General features: G+C 35.0%; 1 protein-coding gene across 1 annotated transcript in view; it reads left to right on the forward strand.

The window, feature by feature from the left end:
* The window catches only part of LOC150080711 (uncharacterized), a 65,363-nt gene that overhangs the window by 36,103 nt on the left and 4,299 nt on the right, over positions 1–24,961 (forward strand). Inside the window, exons 4-5 of the mRNA XM_090381585.1 lie at positions 2,283–2,342; positions 7,765–7,965. Coding sequence (XP_090237711.1) covers positions 2,283–2,342; positions 7,765–7,965 — 261 coding nt within the window. The remainder of the gene's footprint in view (positions 1–2,282; positions 2,343–7,764; positions 7,966–24,961) is intronic.

Raw genomic sequence — 24,961 nt, forward strand, 5'->3', positions numbered from 1 at the left:
TAGTACACGCTTCTTGATTAGACCGGGGTTTGAGCCCGTCACCACCAAATATGGAGGATGCAGAAAGGTCAGCGAATGATCACTGCATATCCCGGAGCAATATGGCCTTAGTTGCTAATGCTCTAAATAACAAACAAACAAACAGTAACCCCAGAGTAACGTATCAACTCTGTGGTACTGCACTGACAGTGGTAGAGAATGAAAAGTACCTGGGGGTAATTGTGCAGGCAGATATGAAGTTTTCTGAGAGTGCAGACGGGCTGCAAGAGTAGCTCATGGTGTCTTGTCAATGATGTACAGGAATTTTTCTAGCAGGGATAAGGAGGTGATTATTCCTTTGTATAAGGCAATGGTCAGGCCATACCTTGAGTACTGTATACAGATCTGGAGGTCTAATTTCAAGAAGGATGTAGAGCTGCTGGAATGAGTACAGTGAAGGTTAGTGAATGGAACAAAGGGTTGCTCTTACGAAGAAAGGCTTAAGTTTTGCAAATTACAGTGTCTGGAGACTAGTCACTGGCGAGGTGATCCTATAGAGGTGTATAAAGCCTTGAATGGTTTGAACATGCTCAGTGCTAATGGGATTCTTCCTCTTGCTCAGAATAATCACACGAGAGGGTATAAATTCAAATTGAGGAAAGATAGATGTAGGATAGATGTGCGGAAATTTGCCTTTAGCCAGAGGGTAGTTGGTTGGTGGAACAGACTTCCATCCCTTGTTTTTGGAAGTTGATAGCCTAAATAAATTTAAGGCTCGGCTGGACAGGTATTTCGAACGAACAGAGGGATGAAATGGGAGTGTTTTTTTTTGTTTTTGGCTGATGCTGCATAAGCTTGCTTTCTTGCATCATATTCCTCTGCTAATGCTAAACATAGCCCATGGCCTAATAACAAAATTGGATCGAATATATGAATATAAAATTATGGGTTGTACACCAGATTTACAAGAACTAACACTGTTAAAAATACGGTACCCTTTCCCCACTTCAACCCTGACAAAGACCATTTCGACTAAACACCCAGTGTATAATTTACAGTGTAAAGATTGCCAAAAATCATATACTGTGCAAACTAGTTGAAGGTTATTCAAAAGAATTTAAGAACTTAAATATGACATAACTCATGGCATCATAACAAAATTGGATTCTGCATTCCACACCTGGCGTGAAGATCATCATTGGGAATTTCAAGAACACCTCAGTTCTAACCACTGACAAGCACACAATGTGTAGACTGTAAAAAGAATACTTCATTATTATAACCAACGTATTAACCAAAACAAAGGTATACAAATGATTAACCACATAAATATTTTCAAAAGCAGAGTATTAGAACAGATAAAAACAAAAAAAAAAATAGAAACCCTAATAATTATACCTTGAAAAAGAACCCCCATTTCCCACTCTTATGGTAATCTTGAACCCACCCACCAATACAATTATGACGCTTACGAAGGTTAGCCGCCAAACAGATATCTAATCCTGCAATGTCAAAATCCCTATTCTCTCTCTTAATATCCTCACCCTCATGTACAAACTACGATTGGTTTCAGGAGACCTTAACCGGAGTTTTGATTCAAAAATTGTTAGTTTGAGAATACAGTATAGAACATATAAATAATTGTAAACTACTGTCTTGGTATGTGAAACTGATGGTGTCATAAGAACCACATTACAAGTATATGAGTATTCATGGCTATTTATTTACTTAAGTTTAATTTTATTAAATTTTAATCCTATTAACTAAATTACTAACCCATTTAAAAAATTATTTAATCTATACCAGATGTTTACTAATAGCTATCTGTTGACCAATTTGGGTTCTATTATTCATATTAGTACTAAAGGCTAAATATTAACAAGTAAGAGATGTGTAATCAAATTAACATTAACAAATCTTTGTAAATTAAGTTTCATAATTTACCAATTATAAAGGTAGATACAGCTTGCACTCCAATACAGCTTGAAGGTTGGCCTCCGTAGCCGAGTGGTCAGGAGCGGGAGTGCATTAGCACATGCTCCTTGAGTAGACTGGTGTTCAAGCTCCTGATTGCTAAATACGGTCGATCTGTCAACCTGCAATGGGTTGATAATGGCTGCCGTTTACCTTTTTTTTTTTTTTTTTTCTTACAGCTTGAAGTGCTCATTATTTCACCAGTTTCCAATTCTTGTTATGCCTGCACACCATTCCACTACAAAATTAATTTATGTAAGTAACCTTTTTCTGCAGAATTGACTAATTATTTCTCTCTTTTTCTTCCACCCCCCAACACTGTTCTGTAGTTGGCTGTACCATCATTGTTGGAGTCACAGTTGTTATTCCATTCTCGATGATCATTATTGGTAAGTTCTGTACTTACACATAATAAACCATCTTCCAAAAAATTTAATGTTATCCATCTTTACTTGTAATACGGGTATAGTTAAATGGGGGAAAAGGTCATCCTCCAAATGCAGCATTATGTTTTGGAATTAAATGATAAATACAGAGTAATACAGAATCGCTGCCTGTCAGTCCCCTTTACAGACTGCAGGTAAATAATACACCAGAAGATACACTCCCAATGGCAGGATTTGTTGAATAGACAGACTACGAATAAATTATATCGTATAAAGCCTGTAATTGAACCATGGCAGTCTAGTCTGTGCAGGAATCGTAAGGAGGAAGTTGTTTTTGCCCAGACCCGCATAGGACATAGTCATTTGACTCATTTGTATTTGCTGAGGGCTGATGATCCTCCTATGTGTGAGTCCTGTGGCACAATTTTATCAATCGGACGCATTTTAATTGACTGTCCAGATTTTATCCGTTTTACCGCTTTTAATCATCTGTCTGAGCCGTATATACTCAGTCAGATTTTATCTGACAATGACCATGTCTGCTGTTTTTAGCTATTTTAAATCAATAAACGTTTTTACTTGTATTTAAAATTTACATGTTATTGTTATTTCTTTATCTTTTCTACATTTTATACCTTTGTTATTTTATATCTTGACATGGTGACCTAAGTAATTAGGTCAGTGAAAGCTTATATTTTTTTTTTTATATATCACCTGGTTTTGGCTAATGCGCTAATAAAAATCTAAACCAAACCAAACCAAACTTTTTTTTTTTTTTTTTTTTTTTTCATTCTCTACCACTCTGGGATTACTGCTACCCATATGCAGTACTTTACATTTGTCAATGTCAAACTTCAGTTGCCACTTCTTAGCCCATCTGCTCAACTTTCTAGACCCTGTTGCAGGATCTAGAAAGTTGATGACGGTATGCAGTAGCATACTGTCATTAGTATCATTAACAACCCAACCCTGCCAATCTTCATATCATCTGCAAACTTGGACATTAAGCCTGATATACCTTCCTCAATATCATTAATAAATACCGATAACAGCAATGGACCCAACACTGATCCCTGGGGCAACCTACTAATAACATTAGTCCATGAAGAGCAGTGTCCATTAATTACCACTCTGTCTTCTCCCACTCAACTATCCCTTTATCCATACCAGCAATTTGCCCTTAATGTCTTACTGCTCCTATTTGTACAGTAGTCTTCCCATGTGCAAAAGTATCAAAAACTTTCCTAAAATCCAAGTATATGATAACAGAATTAATTTTTGCATCCTGTTTCTTTGTGACCACATCATAGTATCCAATAAAATTGGTCAGACAAGGCCAAGGGTTTGCTTACTTCCTTTGCTTCCTCCTTTAGTATAACTGGATAGATCCCATCCACTCCACTTGCCTTTTTTATGTTTAACTTCAACAATTTCTCCTCCACTTTGCTCTCACTTATTACAAAATCATTTAGCTCCTCGCCAGAGTTTGATAAACTTCTGGCATTTCTCTCCCTAATCAGTAACCCTTGTGGTTACTGATTGATATAAAATATTTGAAAAGATGGGAATTCTGTCTATCATCCTGAGGGGTTTATGTGGCTGAATCATCCCTGAGTTGTTGATTGTTTGCTGACATTTGGAGGGAAAGCAGAGGAAACAAAAAAAAAAATTATTTCAGGAGAATAGTGTTGAGTGGAACAAATGTGTAGGAGTTGTGTACTGAAAAGACTCAGGCTCAACTAGAAAGAATGTTAAAACTTGTAGCCTAAGCAAGTAGTTCGGCAAACTTGGAACTCATCCAAGACCTGGCCATGAACACATTCCAAAATTTAAGGATCCTAGGTGCAGTAATTTCTTAAAAGCTCATGCCTTAAAATTGAGATTTTTCCCTTTACTGTGGGTTACAGCAGACTAATAAATTAAGCAATAGCTGAATGTACATTTCTATTGCTGTGTATAAGTGATGGACATAATCAGATGATTAATAATCAGTTATTTCAATAATCAATAATGTACAAATTAGTTGATTACAAAATCAACAACTATAATGACTGAATGAAACTATTGCCCAGAACGTATATATGTTACACAAACACAGGAAGCCATTGAAGAGAACTATTGGCTGAGTTTAACAGCACGTTATCTTTAGTTTTTTTGATAACATCAGATCAAATACTTTCACTATTGGTGTCCTCCCCCTTCAGTTTTCTTGCCAATTTCATAATGAATTATTTTGCTTATGTCCGCTTATATATCTATTCAGTATTAGTTCAGCACATTTGGCTATTATATATGCACACAGTGGTGACCACATATATATTATATCAGTGTAAATTTTTTTCCCAAAACAAGCATTACAATTGAAATAATTGCCCCTGTACCCTCAAATTTATTATACGCTGATGTAAAATGATTATGCATTTTATTGATAAGAAAATAAATTAAAGAATAAACTGTTTTAGACATATTTTACAATTAATCAAAGAAGTACACTGCAGGCCATGTGAATGCCTTCTGAGTATGACCAATGTTTGAAATTAACATTATTTAATAAAATGGAAAAAAATATACTAGCAGCAAAGTCTTTTATAACAGAGTCTTTTATAATTAAGTCTTTTATAACAGATATTAGTATTTTGTTGGCCCACCACAAATTTAATTACCATGTGCCTCCATGCCTTGTACCTGTGTGGCGTGGAGTGTATCAGATTCTTGATATAATTGCTGTTTAGTTCAGGGTACCAGGCATGAATGTAGTGTTATCTTGCTTAATGCTTTTTTAGCAGCAATTTTCTGTCCCATAACACTCTAGCAGTTTTCAGTCAGGTGCAAACTGGAACGGTTTCCTGGCCATGATAAGTATCAGATGTTGCAGTCTTGCATGAACTTCTTCACCTAAATATAAAAAAAATTGATAAAGCAGTGTTTAAAACAAATTAAAAATTGGCATACTAGAAATTGTATTAAATGATTGTATAATGGTGTAATAACCTTATATACAGTGTGGCAAGGAGCAGATTCATGATGTAAAATACAATTTTTTGTTCCTTGAAAGTGGTCTCTGATGATGGGCAGGAAAATCTCGTTTAGAATTTTTGTGTACAAAATGTATTCTGTCCACTCCTTTGCTCATTATGCATCTGCAAACCATCTGGCCCAGCAAAAACTTTACTGTATATTTCATACAGTCAGAGTGATAAGCTTCATTAGACCTATGCCAAATATAGCATTTACCATGCAATCTGCGTGGGTTAAATTTGGATTCATCAGAGAATATTACAGGTTCCCAATGCTCAATTGTCCTTTAGTCCAAGTTGCTTATTTTCCTCATGGATTTTATCAATATTCTTCTTACAAAGGCAATGGGCTTTCAAACCACTGATCACAAGTCCTCATCAGACAGTTCTATCACTTGCATTTAGGATCATGCAATACCATCCTAATACATCAGATTGATGATGCAGTATCACACTATTTTTACAAGATTATGTAATGTCTTGAGATGACATAATTTGTAACTATAGAAAGCATTATTAAGGAAATATTAAACTGTAAGAGGGTGATGCAATTTGTGTGCGTGCATATATGTATGTAATTGAAACAGATGTTGAACCAACAGTTCAAGAAATGGAGCAAGGGTAATTTGTATATAGAAGCAGAAGTCAATGATCACAATTCCAGTTCAAGAGAGTTTCACAGAGTTCCATGTCAAACAAGCAGAATAATAAGGCTGTTAAACATTTAGAAGCTGCTCTAATAATTTTCAAGAAAATTGAACCCAATTGGATTATAGCATCAAGATTAACAACATAATATTGAATGCCTTCACTTGCTACAGAGTAATTTACAATGAGAAAGTAGCAGTTAAACCAACTTCTTTGAATATATTGTTGAAAAAAGCAGCGATATCAGTCTCTCCAAAAGAGGGAAAGAGTAATTTCTCAGAGAATTCCAGTTAAATTTTCCCTAAAAATGCCTTCCAATTGTCATTATTGTAATAAATATTTTCCTTTTCATTTTTAATTTAAAATATAGTGTCAATGTGTGGTGCAAATAAGGTCAGAAATTGAGAAGAATGAAGGTAAGAATTTTCTAAACATTATTATTGTACTTTATATACAATTACAAGTTGATTAAATATACTCTTTATGACAGTTAATAAAAAAAGTTGCATATCAGACTTTATCAGGAATGATGTAATTTCCTACATCATGGGAAGACTGATTTCAGCTTGCATCATTTAGACTTATGGCTTATTCTTGGAACATAACTTGTCATTAGTCCTTGGACCACTTATAGGATAGAACCCTGAAAGCAGAATTAGATGAGACTACTTATTGAGATGTGTTCCACTTCTATAACTTAAGTCTCATCTTGTCACCAAATTTTGAATACCTTATCAGTAAATTTTTATTTTTTGAAGCAGAAAACAATTATGAGTGAATTTCTGAGCCAGTACTGAAGAGACACAAATGAATGATAATCAGATAGAGCAGGGTCAGGAAAATATAGTGACTGAAGCTAAATTTCCCATTACAGTATTTTCCTATGTCATCATCCTTGCAACCTTGGGTTTTGTTATTATGTAAGAGCATTATGCCTGTTTAATTTATCAGGGCAGGTAATTTTGCAATTAAAATCTTGGCTTAAACAATCCATGTTGCTGATAATGTCGTTACTGAGCGATATTCTGATCTCTTTTGCAACAGTTGAAAATGAATTATGCCCTTTTTATCCCATAATATGCAAATCACAACCATTTCTGGATGCAGTAGAGAGAGAGAAGCAGTTTGGATTTGTTCCTAAATCTTACTCTGACCTTTTAAAACATGTTTACATACCACACTCAGTGCTTTCTGGAAATAGCTCAGAGGCAAGCTTTGCATGCCATTTTTGAAAAGCACTGTGACTGAGGAAATTTGTTTCTGGACATTGATTGGATGTTTGCTATTATCCATAAATTCATGTGGAATCCTATTGCCTAACTTTGAGAATTTTCCAAGCTTGTTGAGGTGATATAAGTGCCTATATATGTTGTTTTGAGTTTGGGCAATTTCCAAGTTGTAATCCAAAACTCTCAGATTTTTGATATTGATTTCATTTTGGTCAACTAAAATGTCCATGGATTTCACCTGCATCCATTATTTATGCTTAAGATAGAATCCATATTTTGTTCCACTACTATTTCTTTTGTTTTGCAATATGAGAATGAACTGGCATGAAAATAATACTCGTTAACTTCTGTTTTAATGTGAGTGAATATGCTTTTTCAAGACAAAAAAAAATTGTTTTATTTCCAAATTGATATAATGGAAATTTTATTTCCAAATCCAAATTGATTTATTTCAAAATGATATAATTGCTTTAAAGTTCATAGAGATATCCTAATAGATAATTGATGCAATTAAACTAATTTGTTGTTTAGGATCAAATTATATGAATGAATGCCCTGCAGAAACTAACATACCGGTTTATCTAGTAGTGGGTGGTGTGTTTGGAGTACTAAAAAACTTTATGAATTTTTGGAGCCGATGCAGAAATCAAAAAGAAGAGAGTGAAGAGTGTTTCAGACAGAGACCCCAGGACAGTATTATCAACTGCTTCCTCTTTGCCTGGTTTGTTGCAGGTAAGTTATGATTAATGACATTACAACAGTTTATTAGAAATATTACAACAGTATTTTATTAATTATGATTATTCAAGCTTATTTTAACAAAATTCACCTTTAAATGCAAAGTACTGAGTATAAAAATATAAATTTTTAGTTACTTAATATTCACTCTTGATGTACACATCTCAGTTCATCCTGTTATGTTATTTTTCCCTATTTAATGCACAGGCAAAACCACAGGAGTTCTGAAATCCAGAGCCTTCTATCTGTAATTTTCAAGGTAGGTTGCAGGAAGGATTGTTGCAGGATAGATGTGTAGAAGTTTGCCATCAGCCAGTGGGTGGTTGATTGTTGAAACAGGCTTCCATCCATTGTTGTGGAAGTGGATGGGTTGAATTAATTCAAGGAAAAACTAGACAAATTCTTGGAGGGTGCAAATGGGTGAACTGTGTAGGGTGGGGTTTTTTTTTTTTTTTTTTGGCTGATGCTATATAAGCTTGCTTTCTTGCATAATTTGCCATTACTACTATTACTAATCTAGAGTCTTAAAAAAAAAAAAGTTTTTCCATTTGAAATTTTGAAGATAACTTGAGAATGATTTTTGAATAAACATATAATGATGAAAAGTGGAAAAGGAGAAACTTTTTAGAAAACATGTTTTCTGTTCCAGTTTTATATTGCTTTGTATAATTTCGAAGGCACGTTGTGAAGGCATTTTGCAAAGAGTGTGAAGATTACAAAAGTTTGGGTTGAACCACAATATAATTATAGAAATAGTATATTAAATGACATTATAAATGCAAGTGATAAGTACAATATTTAAGTTTTCGCTTATTTTTTTATATAAATAACTTTTTGAAAATAATAATATGGAATCTTTCTTTGATTTCATTTAGCCATCAAAAAAATTGATGAAAAATAATTATAAACTTCAAATTTTGGTGTGCAATATGAAATGCTGATTGAATAATTATTCTGCTAGTCAAATATTACTACTTTAAAACAGGGAGTGACTTTCTAATCAACCTGCAATATTAGTTATATGAATGAATCCATTCATGTATTGTTAATTTCAACCATTTCTTAGAAACAGTCTCAAAAGGTTTGTCACTAAAGAAATGGATGCAAATAGTAATTTCAACATCAGTTACTTAGATTTCAGCAAAGCATTATGTGATATAAATGATTGATGTCTAAATTAGTGTAATTTGGCATCATGGACAAGTTACTACTCTGAATAAAGGGATGGTTAAGTCTAAAGTGATAGAACGCTTATAAATGGCTACTGCTCTTCATGGACTGGGTGTAGTACCAAATGGTTCAGTGCTGGGCCCCTTACTGTTTCTAATACAGTAAACCCCCGCTATTCGCGGTTTCGCATATTCGCGATAGCTGATTTAATATAAAATGAAACCTAAAAAAATGTGAATTTTAAAGTGCCGTGAATATTATCACCATAAAAAAGGGGCGTGGCTAAAATTATTTTTCCCGGTCAAAACAGCGCTCAGTGGGTGGGGGGGGCGACAAAATCGCGAGCGTGGATGTTTTTCGCTAATCCTTGTTCAGTATGTGTTATGCACTTATAATGGAAGTTTTCTTCGTTTGCTTTTAATTTATATGCTTATAAATTTATCAATTTATAAATTGATATGCTTACAAAAGTGATAAATCTACCATTTTGCAGTGTAAAACAGACTTTTTCGAGTGTGTTAACGGAAGAAAGTGACTTTATTGTGGACAAGTTCTTTCTAACCCGTACAAAAATATGGCTACGAATAACAAGAGAAATGTGAAAATATCAAAGAAGGTGATGACATTAGCGAATAATATTGAGTTATTAGACAAAATTTCTAATGGTGAAAGTGTCTCCTCAGTGGCAAAACATTATAAAATCAGTGAGTCAACGGTACGATCAATCAAAAAATCTGAAGAAAAAAATCCGCCGTAGTGTCTGGGAAAACGCACTAACTGCTTCAAAAATTTGCTCTGTAACTCGTGATGTTAAATTAGAAAAAATGGAAACCGCTTTAAATCTGTGGATAGAAGACCGAACTCAAAATAAAATTCCGTTAAGTTCACTCATCATTCGTGAAAAGGCAAAACTCCTTTATCAACACTTCAGAAAAACTGGTGATAGCACTGGCGGGATAAGTTTTTTTTGTTAGCAAAGGCGCTGGTTTGAAAGATTTGTTTGAAATTTCTAATAAATATTACATTTAATATTAAATTGTTTCTTATTTTCATTTCGATGCCATATGCTTGCATTTCACTATGTACTGTCTATGTACATAGTCATATTATGAAGGTACATATAATACATAAATAGACAAAATTTTAGACTAGTTTTTCTTATATATTTCATACTTTGGAACGGAACCCCTTTATTACTATGGGAGCCATAACTCAGTATTTGCGTTTTTGGTATTCGCGACATTTCTCAGGAACGTAACCCCCGCTATTCGCAGGGGTTTACTGTATTTATTAAGGATATTGATGCATCTTTTCAAGTTTAATGCATAAGTTTGCTGATGATGGTGGGCAGATTGATTAATGACAGTAATGAGACTATGCTATCTTAAAAAGTCTTATTAGAAGTACTCTGCACACCATGGACAGGGTGCCTCCGTAGCCAGGTGGGCATGAGCAGCAGTGCGCAGCACACGCTTCTTGATTAGACTGGGGTTCGAGCCCTTGACCACCAAATACGAAGAATGTGGAAAGGTCAGGGAATGACCACCGCATATCCATGGAGCAATATGGCCTTAGTTGCTAATGCTCCTAAAAACCAAAATAACAAACAAACATAACAAAAACCATAGACAGGACATAGCTCACAAGGCTCTGGTAATGGTATATACAGGAACTTTGCTGAGAGAGAGAGAGAGAGAGAAAGGGATTATTATTTCTGATTGTGATTTTAAACATTAATAAGATGATTATTTTATGTTTTTGTGCTTTATATACTTATTTGCTTGTATTAAGACAGTTAAATTGTATATAGCAGAGAAAAAAAAACTAATTATGCTGATAAAAATTTGGCAGGAATTTCTGTCAATAATTATATTCACTTGTTATATTAAATTTTGCAATTTAATATAACAGCCTGGTTTGAGAGAACAGTTCCAGGAGTAAGGACATCGCTTCTGAGGGAATAGTCATATCTCTCTATGGGAGAGTCCAGACTTGAATTGATTCAGGACAGTTTCAGGTTCAGGACAAGTACTAGTTTACTCTTGAGTGTTGAGAGCAGAGATGCTAAATATCACCATAGCTGAGACCCCCAGTTGTGACATAAATCATCTGAGTTGTATTATTATCAAATCACTTTTAAGTAATAAGTATTATTTCTAATTGTTATTTTTGATATTAAGAAAAATAATATCTTTTTGTTATACAGCATTGTGTTTTATGCTTTATCCACTTATTTCTTTATGCAGTAGAGTAAAAATTGTGTAACAACACCAATACAATATTATGAAGAAATAAAATTCTAAGTTTTTGTAGGATATAATGTTAATATATTGATCTCCTGTAATTCAGAAAATTCTCTGGTTTAGCACCAATCAAGATCCCAAGGATGCTGAACTAGAAATGCTTCACCTGAATGTCAAATTGTAGATTTTTTTTTGGTCAATTAGTACCAATTAGTAATCTACTAATGGCTGGAGAAAATAATCTCTAGCTCCTAATTGTACATCATATTTGGCTATCAAGACATTTCAAATACCAAATATTAAAACTTATTGGAGGAACTGGACCAGTCATGGTCCAGTGGTTAGTGCCTGCAAGTAAGAAAGTATTTGAGCCCACCTGTACGCTAATATCAAACTTACATGGCCAGTTGCTCACCATCAAAATTTGACCACCAAAAGAATAAATATAAATTTATTTATTTAATTAATTACAGGATTTGGCCTCTGATGTTCATTTTGACATCTGTAGTAAAAAGGTAACTGTAGTACTGGAACCCTTTTATAACACTACTAGTTATCCAAAAACAACATATATTGTTATAAGCTATTGGTTTTAATAGTAGAGTTATGAAACATATGACTGTTTATTATGTATACGGAAAATTACTTGAATTGTTTTATACACTTCTGTTTTTCAGCCAGAAAATAGTAGTAGTAGTGGCATGTGATTCAAGAAAGCAAGTGTATGAGCTTATGCAGCATCAGCCAAAAAAAAATCACACCATTCCCTCCAAATGCCTGTCCAGTTCCTCCTTAAATTTATTTAACCTATCAACTCCACAACGACAGATAGACGTTTGTTCCAGCAATTAACCACCCGCTGGCTAAAGGCAAATTTCCGCACATCTATTCTACATCTATTCTACATCTGTGGAAGGATCCCATCAGAATTCAGCGTGCTCAACCCATTCAAGGTCTTATACACCTCAATCAGATCACGTCGCAGGTGCCTAGTCTCCAGCCACTGCAATTTGCAGAACTTAAAGCCTCTCTTGGTAAGAGGAACCCTTCATTCCCCTCACCAACCTTGTTGCCCTTCTCTGTACACGCTCAAGCAAATCTACATCCTTCCTAAAATGAGGCCTACAGACCCTGTACGCAGTACTCAAGGCGTGGCCCGACCATTGCCGTATACAGAGGGACAATCACCTCCTTTTCCCTGCTAGCAAAATTCCTATATATCATTGACAAAACCCCATGACCTGCCCTAGCAGCCTGTCTACATTGCTCAGAAAACTTCATATCTGACTGCACAATTACTCCCAGGTCTTTTTCATTTTCTACCACCTTAAGTGTAGTACCACACAGTTGGTACGTTTCTCTGGGGTTACTTCTACCCATATGCAGTACTTTGCATTTGTCAAGGTTAAACTTCAGTTGCCACTTCTTAGCCCATCTGCCCAAATTATCTAGATCCTGTTGCAGTAGCACACTGCCATTACTGTCATTAACAACCCTGCCAACCTTCGTGTCATCTGCAAACTTCGACATTAAGCCTGATATACCTTCATCAATATCATTGATGAAGGTTTATCATCAATGATATTAATGATATATCATTGAGAAATTATAAACTTGATTGAATATTGCAACAATGGTCTTAATACTCACAGCAGAGAAAACTCCTATAACTACAAGTTGCCTAGGTGTTGCACTACTTTCAAGTTAATGCCATCACTGAAAAGCTAGTCTGTCTTATTTGAAAGATGCAACACTGCCATAATAGCCTGTTTCAGAACTTATTTGTCCTTCATCAGTTAGTCTCAATTAGTGAATGTAAAACAACTTAGAGGTTAAAGGTGTCCTCTGTGAGCTACCATGCAATGTTCAATTGTAAAATCTACTGCTTGAAAAAACAAAAAAAAATATATATATATATATATATATATGCCTTATGTTTTTTTTTTTTTAACTTAATTACGAACTGAATAAATTGGAGAAATTGCATACAACTGTAGCAATTTAATAAGAATTTAGAATATAAGTATTAGAGGTGCTTAGCATCATAATACACAGCCATTTCTGTATAAACAGAAAATTTTTAAGGTGGCATCGTTTTAGGTTATATCTCATATTGTGAATACCTTCACAACGAGTTGCCATGATATTGCACTACTTCGAATAAGTAACGCTTCACCTAAGGAGAAGACTAGTGTTACTTATTCTCAGATAGGTACCACCACCCAGACAGCACTGTTTCGGGGCTATTTGGCCCTTCGTCAGTGAGTGGGTAGGTACCCAAGTGATGCAATGATGGCAAAAACAGTTATGAAGTATAACTCCACAATATGAGAGATGCCTGATGGTGTATGATGTATTTAGACTAAGGCGCATTTAGGGCTAGAGCCTCAAGCTGCGAACAAATTTAGACTATGTATATAAAGTGCTTAGCATCATAATACACAGCCATGCGCCTTAGTCTAAATACATCATACACCATCAGGCATCTCTCATATTGTGGAGTTATACTTCATAACTGTTTTTGCCATCATTGCATCACTTGGGTACCTACCCACTCACTGACGAAGGGCCAAATAGCCCTGAAACAGTGCTGTCTGGGTGGTGGTACCTATCTGAGAATAAGTAACACTAGTCTTCTCCTTAGGTGAAGCGTTACTTATTCGAAGTAGTGCAATATCATGGCAACTCGTTGTGAAGGTATTCACAATATGAGATATAACCTAAAACGATGCCACCTTAAAAATTTTCTGTTTATACAGAAATGGCTGTGTATTATGATGCTAAGCACTTTATATACATAGTCTAAATTTGTTCGCAGCTTGAGGCTCTAGCCCTAAATACGCCTTAGTATTAGAGGTGATAACTATACCAATGAGGCCAAAAGACCAAGTATTTAGGTAACCTAAGTTGGTCTTCTTTGTTGTACCCTATAAATAAACACATAGATTATAATAAAATAGTAAAATTAAAATGATGATGTAGCTAATTATTGATATTTGGATACATTGAATGGAATGTTAACTAATGCTAACTACACTCAATATATCTCATCAAGGCACATTCGTAGCCAGGTGGGCAGGAGCAGCAGTGTGTAGCACACACTTCTTGATTAGACCAGGGTTCGAGCCCGTGAGCCACCAAATACGGAAAGGTCAGGGAATGACCACCGCATATCCCCGGAGCAATATGGCCTTAGTTGCTAATGCTCCTAAAAACCAAATAACAACAATAACTATCTCATCAATAATTAGCTGAGGCTGTCCGTTTCTGTTTGCCATTTGCCAGTTTTTCTAGGTTCAAATATATTGAGAATTTACTGTGAATATACTATCAATTTAGTTTAATTACTTTATTATACATTAAATTTAGCATAAAACTGGCAGAATAACCGCTAGCCCCACAGATAGCAGTGAAAATTATTAATAAAAAATAATGGAAGTGAATCAAGAATAATAAAAGTGAGTACCAACTATTAATTAGTGCAGTTTATTTATGTAGTGAAAAGGAAAGGCTTATGCCAAAATTAAGGCGAATAAGGATAGTGATAGACCTCAATCTCCCTCGGATTGCTATAATAGATTTTGAGGTATAAACATTTAAAGTTAGAAAGTAAAAGCATAGAAACAGCATATTATATAGATACTTGATATTTACCAGGAGCGTAACTGCTTGACCTTTTAATAAGGATCCTGGTATTACAGTATGTAGTGATATTTGATGTAAATTAGAAGAAATTTTAGAAAAATTTCTTGGAAAAATTTTAGAAGAAAATTACCTGATATGATAGAAGTTTTATGAATAAAAATAGAAATATTATTATTATTATTAGCAACATGGTGCAAGGAAGCCTGAGGCTTATGCTACACCAGCCAAAAAAGAATTCCTGATTTACCCCCCTGAGAGAGAGAGAGAGAGAGAGAGAGAGAGGATCGAAAGTAAAAGGGAATCACCAAGAAAGAGAAGAATGATGATATCCAGCTCAGGATCCTGGGTGTGCCAAGCCCATACTCACCAGATTTGGTTATTATTCATAACTCACCCTGAAGTTATGAATAATAACCAAAAGTAAGAGGGTTCTGCAGTCTTTCTTCAGCATATATAAGGCAGAAAACTGAGTTATAAATTATTTTAGCTGGAAGGTATAGCAGCAGGAAGGTATAGTTCATTTTCTATTTATTTAATTTCTATTTTTACAGAAAACTAATTTTGATTTACTATTTGATCTGCTACTTCAGTAAATGCAGATTTATTCATATAATTTTTTTATTTTTATCTTATCCATAAAACTTCTATTATATCAGGTATTTTATATTCATTATTTTATTTTATATTATTTTTATCTTATTCATAATATTTCTATTTTTATTTTATTCATGAAACTTCTATCATATCAGGTAATTTTTCTATTCATTATTGGATTTATGAAACATTGGGTATTCTAAAATTTATTCTAATTTACATCAAATATCACTATATACTGTAATACCAGGATCCTTATTAAAAGGTTTTATTATTATTCATATGGTGCAAGGAAGCCTGAGGCTTATATTGTAACAGCCAAAAAAAAAAAAAAAAAAAAATGGGTGTGCCAAGCCCATACTCACTAGATGTGAGCCCCTAGGTCGGGCAGTTATGCTCCCGGTAAATCCCAAGTATCTATATAATATGCTGTTTCTAGGCTTTTGCTTTCTGCTTGCAAACTCTAAATTTTTATACCTCAAAATCTATTAGAGCAATTCGAGGGAGATTGAGGTCTATTACTATCCTTATTTGCCTTAATTTTGGCATAAGCCTTTAATTCTCACTACATAAATAAATTGCACTAATTAATAGTTGGTACTCCGACCTCCGTAGCCGAGTGGGCAGGAGCGGGAGTGCAGTAGCACACTACTCTTTGAGTAGACCGGGGTGCAAGCCCCTGACTGCTGAATACGGTCAATCAGCCAACCCGCACTGGACCAGCATGGCAGATTATGGTCCATTTTCCCTCGCATGAATTGTTGAGGAGGCTTCCACCCTGCAGTGGGTTGATAATGGCTGCACTTTACTTTTACTCACTTTTATTATTCTTGATTCACTTCCATTATTTTTTATTAATAATTTTCACTGCTATCTGACGGGCTAGCAGTTATTCTGCCAGTTTTATGCTAAATTTAATGTATATTAAAGTAATTAAACTAAATTGATAGTATATTCGCAGTAAATTCTCAATATATTTGAACCTAGAAAAACTGGCAAATGAGAAACAGATAGCCTCAACTAATTATTGATGGGATATATTGAGTGGAGCTAGCCCTAGTTAACATTCCATTCAATGTATCCAAATATCAATAATTAGCTACATTTTAATTTTACTAGCATTAACATTAGCAAAGGCACATGATGCAAGAAAGCAAGCTTATATAGCATCAGCCAAAAAAAAAAAAAAAAAAAACCCCTTATTTCACCATCCATTCGCTCCAAATGTTTGTCAAATTCTGCCTTGACTCTATTTAAGCTATCAACTTCTACAACGACAGATGGAAGTTTGTCCCAGCAATCGACCACCCGCTGGCTAAAGGCAAACTTCTGCACATCTATTTAAAACAGTCTTTCCTCAATTTGAATTTATGCCCTCTCGGGCGATTATTCTTAGCAAGGGAAGAATCCCATCTACATTGAGCATGCTGAAACCATTCAAGGCTTTATACACCTCAATCAGATCACTTCGCAGGTGCCTAGTCTCCAGACACTGTAATTTGCAAAACTTAAGCCTTTCTTCGTAAGAGCAACCCTTTGTTCCATTCACTAATCTTGTTGCCCTTCTCTGTACTCGTTCCAACAGCTCTACATCCTTCTTAAAATGAGGCCTCCAGACCTGTATACAGTACTAAAGGTGTGGCCTAACCATTGCCTTATACAAGGGGATAATCACCTCCTTATCCCTGCTAGAAAAATTCCTGTATATATATCATTGACAAGACACCATGAGCTACTCTTGCAGACCGTCTGCACTGCTCAAAAAACTTGATATCTGCCTGCACAATTGCCCCCAAGTCCTTTTCATTCTCTACCACTGTCAGTGTGGTACCACAGAGTTGATACGTTACTCTGGGATTACTGCTTCCCATATGTAGTACTTTACATTTGTCAAAGTTAAACTTCATTTGCCACCTCTCAGCCCATCTGCTCAACTTTTCTAGATCCTGTTGCAGCAGTGTACTGTCATTAGTGTCATTAACAACCCTGCCAATGTTCGTATTGTCTGCAAACTTGGACATTAAGCCTGATATACCATCATCAGTATCATTTATAAATACAGAAAACAACAATGGACCCAACGCGGAACCCTCAGGGACTCCACTAATAACATTAGTCCACAAAGAGCAGTGTCCATTGATTGCCTCTCTCTGTCTTCTCCCACTCAACCATCCCTTTATCCATAGTAGCAATTTGCCTCCAATGCCACACTGCTCCAATTTCTGCAGCAGTCTTCCATGTGCAACAGTATCAAAGGCCTTTCTAAGATTCAAATATATGATATCAAAGTTATTCTTTGCATCCAGTTCCTTTGTGACTACATCATAGTATCCAATTAAATTTGTCAGACAAGACTTCCCCTTAACAAACCCATGCTGTGTCCAAGCTATAACCGAAGTCATGTCTAGATGATCCTGCAATGCTTCTTTAACCAGTGCTTCCATTAATTTCCCCGGAACAGAAGTTAAACTAACAGGTCTGTAATTATCTGTGTCTCCCTTTGATCCTCCTTTGTGGATTGGGGTCACATTTGCACAACTCCAGTCCACGGGTACCTCCCCTGAGTCCAGGGAAGCTCTCATAATTATGGCTAAGGGTTTGCTTACTTCCTTTGCTGCCTCCTTTAATATAACTGGATAGATTCCATCCACCCCAGGTGCCTTTCTTATATTTATCTTCAACAGTTTCTCCTCCACTTTACTCTCAGTTATTACAAGATTATCTAGCTTACTGCCAGAGTTGAATACGCCTCTGGCATTCCCCTCCCTGAATAACTCCTCATGTGTGAATGTAGATGCAAAATATTCATTTAGTTTGTTAGCAACCTGAGCAGGATCATCAACAGTTGAACCATCGATGTCAAGCGGACCAATCTCATTCATCCCCTTCCTTCTAGAGTTTACATAAGTAAAGAACTTTTGCCGTTTTTCTTTGCATCCTTTGCCAAAGATTTTTCATAATCTGCTTTCACCTGTCTAACCTCTGTAATTTGGTTACAGACCAGCTTATATCTATCATAGGCTTCTGTGTCATGTGTTAATTTATATGTATCCCATGCATTTTTTCTTCTCTGTCACATGTCTGATTTGTTCATCTGACATCCATTTACGCCTAAATCTTGAACAATATTTCTTTATTGGTATAAAAAGCCTAGTAGCTTTCAAGATTAATTCTTTGAATGCTTCCCATTTTGAATTTGCTGTTGGTAATATCATCAGTTTGTCCCACCGTATAGAATTTAATTACTGTCTCAGACCACTGTAGTCACCTTAATGAAAGCAAAAACCCTTCCCTTTACCCTTGATGGTAGTTGCCTCTTTGACTAAAACCCACTTCAGCACACTGTGATCACTGCCACCTAATGGTTCCTTTATCTGCAGATTCTTGATGCATGGAGAATCACTACTGATAATCAGATCAAGAGTATTACTCCCTCTAGTTGCCTCCTGAAGATGCTGCTGTAGAAAACAATCATCCAATAAATCCACAAAAGCCTTGCTAGTGTTGTGAGTGACCAACCCACAAATTCCAGTCAATATCCAGGAAATTAAAAGCCCCCATTATAAGACACTCTGATTTACTGGCCCTCTCTATTTCTCTGCACAATTGCTTATTATACTCAATTGCTCATTTATAGTACTATTTTATTATAATCTATGTGTTTATTTATAAGGTCCAACTTAGGTTACCCTAAATACATGGCCCTTTGGCCTCATTGGTATAGTTTTCATCCCTAATACTTATATTCTAAATTCTTATTAAATAGCTCCAGTTGTATGCAATTTCTCCAATTTATCCAGTTTGTATTAAGTTTAAAAAATAAAAAAACATTAGGTTATATACAGACTGAGGTAATGTCCAGTCATTATATTGATGGCATTAACCTGTTCTGTTCCTCATATTCCATATTCTTCTACATAATTTCATATATATATATATATATATATAAGTATGAGTTACACGGAAAGCCAAAAAAGAATAATAGCCGAAAAATAAAAGAAATATTTTAAAGGAAGTGACCTGTAAAATAAATAAATTAAATTGACATGTAAAATAAAATAATGGTAGCTGGCATCAGATAATGGTGGATAATAGCCATAATTCAAAAAAGGGGAAATAGAACAAAAATACAATTAAATCTGATGTCAACGAAAATAAAAGTTGTTACATGATCAGGTTTTTCCCTTTTTTGAACTATGGCTAAATTTATCCACCATTATCTGATGCCAGCTACCGTTATTTTATTTTACAGGTCACTTCCTTTAAAATATTTCTTTTATGGTTCATCTATTATTCTTTTTTGGCTTTTGGCTTTCTGTATAACGCATACTTACACCATACTTACACAAACAGTCCATGTTTGTTCATGCTTTGGTTGCAGCTATTGGATTGACTATTTGTATTTTTCGCACTGTCATCTCCTGCCCATTTCAGGTATAGATTTTCTAAAATGTCTTATGTTAAGTTTTTGACTTATCGGTATTTGTTTACTGCAGTTCTTTTTTATTAAATTTACCGTAACTTTCATTATAAACACTGCTTAGGGACTACCTTGTCCATACTCTGTAGGAGTTATTTTGCTTTTCTTTTTCGATTATTTTTACTTTATTTTCAAATTTCTACTCTTACACAGCTTTGGACAAGTATGGAAATGCAGTCCTTTGATACATAGTGAGATGTAATCCCCTGATCAAAAACCTGATCAAGTATCAACTTTTATTTTCACTGACATCAGATTTAATTGTATTTTTGTTCTATTTAGCATTAGCATTAGTAGAGGCATTTGATGCAAGAAAGCAAGCTTATGCAGCATCAGCCAAAAAAAAAAAAAAAAAAACCCCACTTCCACTTCACCCCTCTGTTCGTTCAAAATACCTGTCCAGCTGAGCCTTAAACTTATTTAGGCTATCAACCTCCACCACAAGGGATGGAAGTCTGTTCCACCAACCAACCACCCGCTGGCTAAAGGCAAAGGCAATTTCCCCTTTATTGAACTATGGCTAAATTTAACCACCATTATCTGATGCCAGCTACCAGTATTTTATTTTACATGTCAATTTAATTTATTTATTTTACAGGTCACTTCCTTTAAAATATTTCTTTTATGTTTCAGCTATTATTCTTCTTTTGGCTTTCCGTGTAACTCATACTTACACCTTTATATTTATTATAATATGCATATATATACATCTGCATCCTTTGATGCTGCTTTGCGTGCTTTGATGCATTTGACATATTCAGTCTATTTTTATTTTCCCTTTATTTCCACTGTTTTTAACTTATTGGCATTATATTTGATATTTTATATATATATGGCTGTTTATTATTGTCACTTTAAACTTTTGTACAGAAGTTTTTATTTTTGCAAAGAATTTACAGCAATTCCTTCCCATGTATAAAAAAAGACAAATGCAATTTATAGGAATCAGACGCTGTCATAATCAAGGAGGTGCACATAATAGAAGTTAATATTATTAGCCTTATGGTGCAAGGAAGCCTGAGGCTTATGCTGCACCAGCCAAAACAAAAAAAATTCTGAGTTACCCTGAGAGAGAGAGAGAGAGAGAGAGAGAGAGAGAGAGAGAGAGAGAGAGAGAGAGAGAGAGAGAGAGAGAGAGAGAGAGAGAGAGAGAGAGAGAGAGTCAGAAGTAGAAAGGAATCACCAAGAAAGTGAAGAATGATGATATCCAGCTCAGGATCCTGGTGTGTCAAGCCCATACTCACCAGATGTGAGCCCCTGGTATATGAAGCCTGGTCAGAAATTGTGGTGAATATGATTATCAGTAAGAGCTACTTGTTAGCAAATATTTAAAAAAATAAAATAAAAAACACTATGTACCTCTATAATTTAACTTATGTTTTCTAGTATAGACAAACAAAATTGATATGAAACAACCGTGGCAGAGTAAAATCAAAAGAAGAACAATTAACTGAAATGTAAAACAGGTGTCTCGTTGATGTTACTGATTTTCTTGTCCTGAAAGAATGGAGTCTACACATAAAAAAAAAAAAAATACTTAGATTTAGCGAACATTATTTCAGATTTAAAATTAATATTTGCAGTATCGCATATTAATTAATTTACTACTAAAAGCAAATTTCATTGCTTGTAAGTCATGCCCCTACAGTGGTTCATTGTACCACATGCAAATAAATTTAATGCTTAATTATTTTTAATAAAAAAAAAATCCATAAACAGAAGAGAATGTTTTTGTGTAATATATCTAAGCTTCACATATCATTTAAAAAAAAATACACATTGCTTTAAAATGAAAGAATCCATAAATTTCTAAACTTAATGTTTATAATGTAAACCTACACCTTAATTATAAACAAGTGATGAGAATAATTATTTGTAGCGTTTACATGAAAGAAAGATGCAAAGATATAAACAATGTTTAGGAAGAACCAAAGCTTAGAATCAATGACTTGTTTCTTGGAGAAAAATTTTTGATGGACAAAGGCGATATAATTTCATATAAACAGTGGATTTATAAAGTTCATGCTACCCACAAATCAAACAAAATAATATTGCTAGCTTTGTGAAATTGTATATCCTGTTTCAGTGCATATGGTTACACATCATACTGTTCTGCATGGAAAATTAAATTACAAATGAAAATCACAACAAGACTTTTCTGAAGCTTACCTCTTATTCAAGAAATGTTATTCACAGATATCGTTTTTACAGTAATTGTGTGGATCTTCATTCTTTTATAATATATGATGAGGTTGATAACGTTATAATATTGATTGATGTTGTAGAGCAGATATCTTTTAAGGGTACAGAAGGTGATTTTGTTGAACACATTGGCATTAATGACATTAAGAGTAGGAGATCTGCAGACTTACTTAACAAGTACAGGTCAATGTTGAAAAAAAGTCGCGAGTTAGGGTTAAATTTGAAAGTGTCTGCAATTCTGCCCAGACATGATAGGAGGGAGTATATGATGACAACCTTGTCAATCAATTTGGCCCTGGAGAGATTGTGCGAGACTCGTGGGGTGGAATTTTTCTCAGCATGGTCTGTGCTTGTTAACAGGAGAGACTGCTTCTACAGGGATGGGATACACTTAAATACAAAGAGTGCAAGAATATTTTCTGATGCTATCAAGGCAGTGTTAGGTGGGTCAGAAAACTGATAGCTTGGGGGGGGGATTCACAGACATAGATTGACGGTAGCCACAGGCAGAGGTGAAAGTGATTCTTTGACTGCTTCTATTGGAATGAGAAGCAGCCTGGAAAGCAAGGTGCTGGGAATTTCAAGAACTGTTGGGAGTCACCTTGAAACAAGTAAATACATGGGCTGGGTTAGAGTTACTAAGAATAAGAACAAGTGTACATATACTTGCGTACGTAAAAATAAATTTGATGAATTTAAAGTGCTGGTCAAGACATCAAAGGGAGATATTGTTGGGATATCAGGGACATGGTGTCACACAGATATAAGAAATTCAGAATTTGAATTTGGGGAGTACAATGTGTACTGAAAGGATAGACAGAATAGGAACAGAGGATGGGTTATGCTGTTAGTTGAGTCAGTTTGGTGTGATATAAGCACTGGGAAAGCAAAATGAGAGTAAGAGTGTGCTATAGGCTTAATGACTGATAAGTACAATGAACAACTGTACAGAGAAATGGAGTGGGCCATAAAACAGAATGTCTTATAATGGGGAAATTTTAACTTCCAGATATTGATTGGAACTTGTGGGTTGATCACTCACACACTAGCAAGATGTTTGTGGATTCATTGGATCATTGTTTTCTATAGCAGCATGTTTGAGAGGCAATCAGTGGAAGAAATACTCTTGGTCTGATGAATCCACAAACATCTTGCTAGTGTGTGAGTGACCAACCCACAAGTTCCAATCAATATCTGGAAGTTAAAAATTCCCCATTATAAGACATTCTGTTTTATGGCCCACTCTATTTCTCTGTACAGTTGTTCGTTGTACTTATCAGTCATTATCAGGGATAAAGGGAAGGGTATTTGCTTTTGTAAAGGTGACTATGGTGGTCTCGACAGTTTTTAAATTCTATTTAGTGGAACCAACTGATGATGTTACTAACAGCAAATTCTAAATGGGAGGAATACTTCTTGGAAGCTACTAGGCTTTTCATACCAACAAAGAATTGCTGTTCAGGGTTTAGGCCTAATTGGGTGTCAGATGAACTAATGAGACTCATAGCAGAGAATAAAAATGCATGGGATGCATATAAATTATCAGACAACGCAGAAGCATATGGTAGATATGAACTAGTCTATATATATATGCTCTTTATAAATATAGAATATACTTATATATACAGAAGCATGTGGTAGATATGAAGAAGAAGTTTAACATCAAGTCACAAAGGATATTAGGCAAGTGAAGGCAGATTATGAGAAATCTTTGGCAAAGAATGCAAAGGCTTCTTTGCTAATGTAAACTCTAGAAGGAAGGAGATGAATCAGATTATCACATGTTATAGTTTTTATAGACAGTTTTTAAATTGTGTGCAGTGAGTGGGACCAACTAATGATGTTACCAACAACAAATTCCAAAAGGGGAGTATTCAGGGAAGTAATCAAAGAAGCTACTAGGCTTTTCATGCCTAGTAGCTTCTTTAATATTTAGGTCTATGCCTTGAAAAATACTCTTCAAAGCATAGACCTAAATGGATATCAGATGAACTATTGAGACACGAGGCATGGAATGCACATAAATTATCAGGTGATGGGGAAGCCTATGGTAGATATAAATTAGTCTGTTATCAAGTCACAAAGGAGGTTAGGAAAGCTAAGGCAGATTATGAGAAGTCTCTGGAAAACAATGCAAAGAAAAACAGCAAAGACTTCTATGCTTATATTAACATAGAAGGAAGGGGTGAATCACATTGGGCCACTTGATATTTATGGATCAACCGTTGATGACCCTGCTCAGGTTCCGAACAAATTGAATAGATATTTTGCATCTACAATCACACATTTGGAATTCTTTACGGAAGGGGGTGTCAAAGCGTATCAAACCCTAACGAGGTGCTAAATGACTTAATGTTAACTGAAAGGAAAATAGAAGAAAAATTCAGGATGGATATAAAAAAGCCAAATAGGGCAGATTGAATCTATCCAATTATATTAAGAGGGCCAGCAAAGGAGGTAATCAAACCCCCTTGTAAGCAACGATTATTAATTGGAGCTAGATATTTGTAGCTGTAATTCCAAAGCACGTACACGTATGTGCCAACGTTCATCACACTAGGGGGTAACCGCCTCCATAATAGGATGAATACGTGCTCCTTTATTGCAGTTAAAAGCATCATGGAAACCTGATATGTGGAGTGATTCTAGCCACAAT

This window comes from Mastigoproctus giganteus, chromosome 9 (genome assembly GCF_048544385.1).
Source record: "Mastigoproctus giganteus isolate SK-2022 chromosome 9, ASM4854438v1, whole genome shotgun sequence".
Lineage (NCBI taxonomy): Eukaryota > Metazoa > Arthropoda > Arachnida > Uropygi > Thelyphonidae > Mastigoproctus > Mastigoproctus giganteus.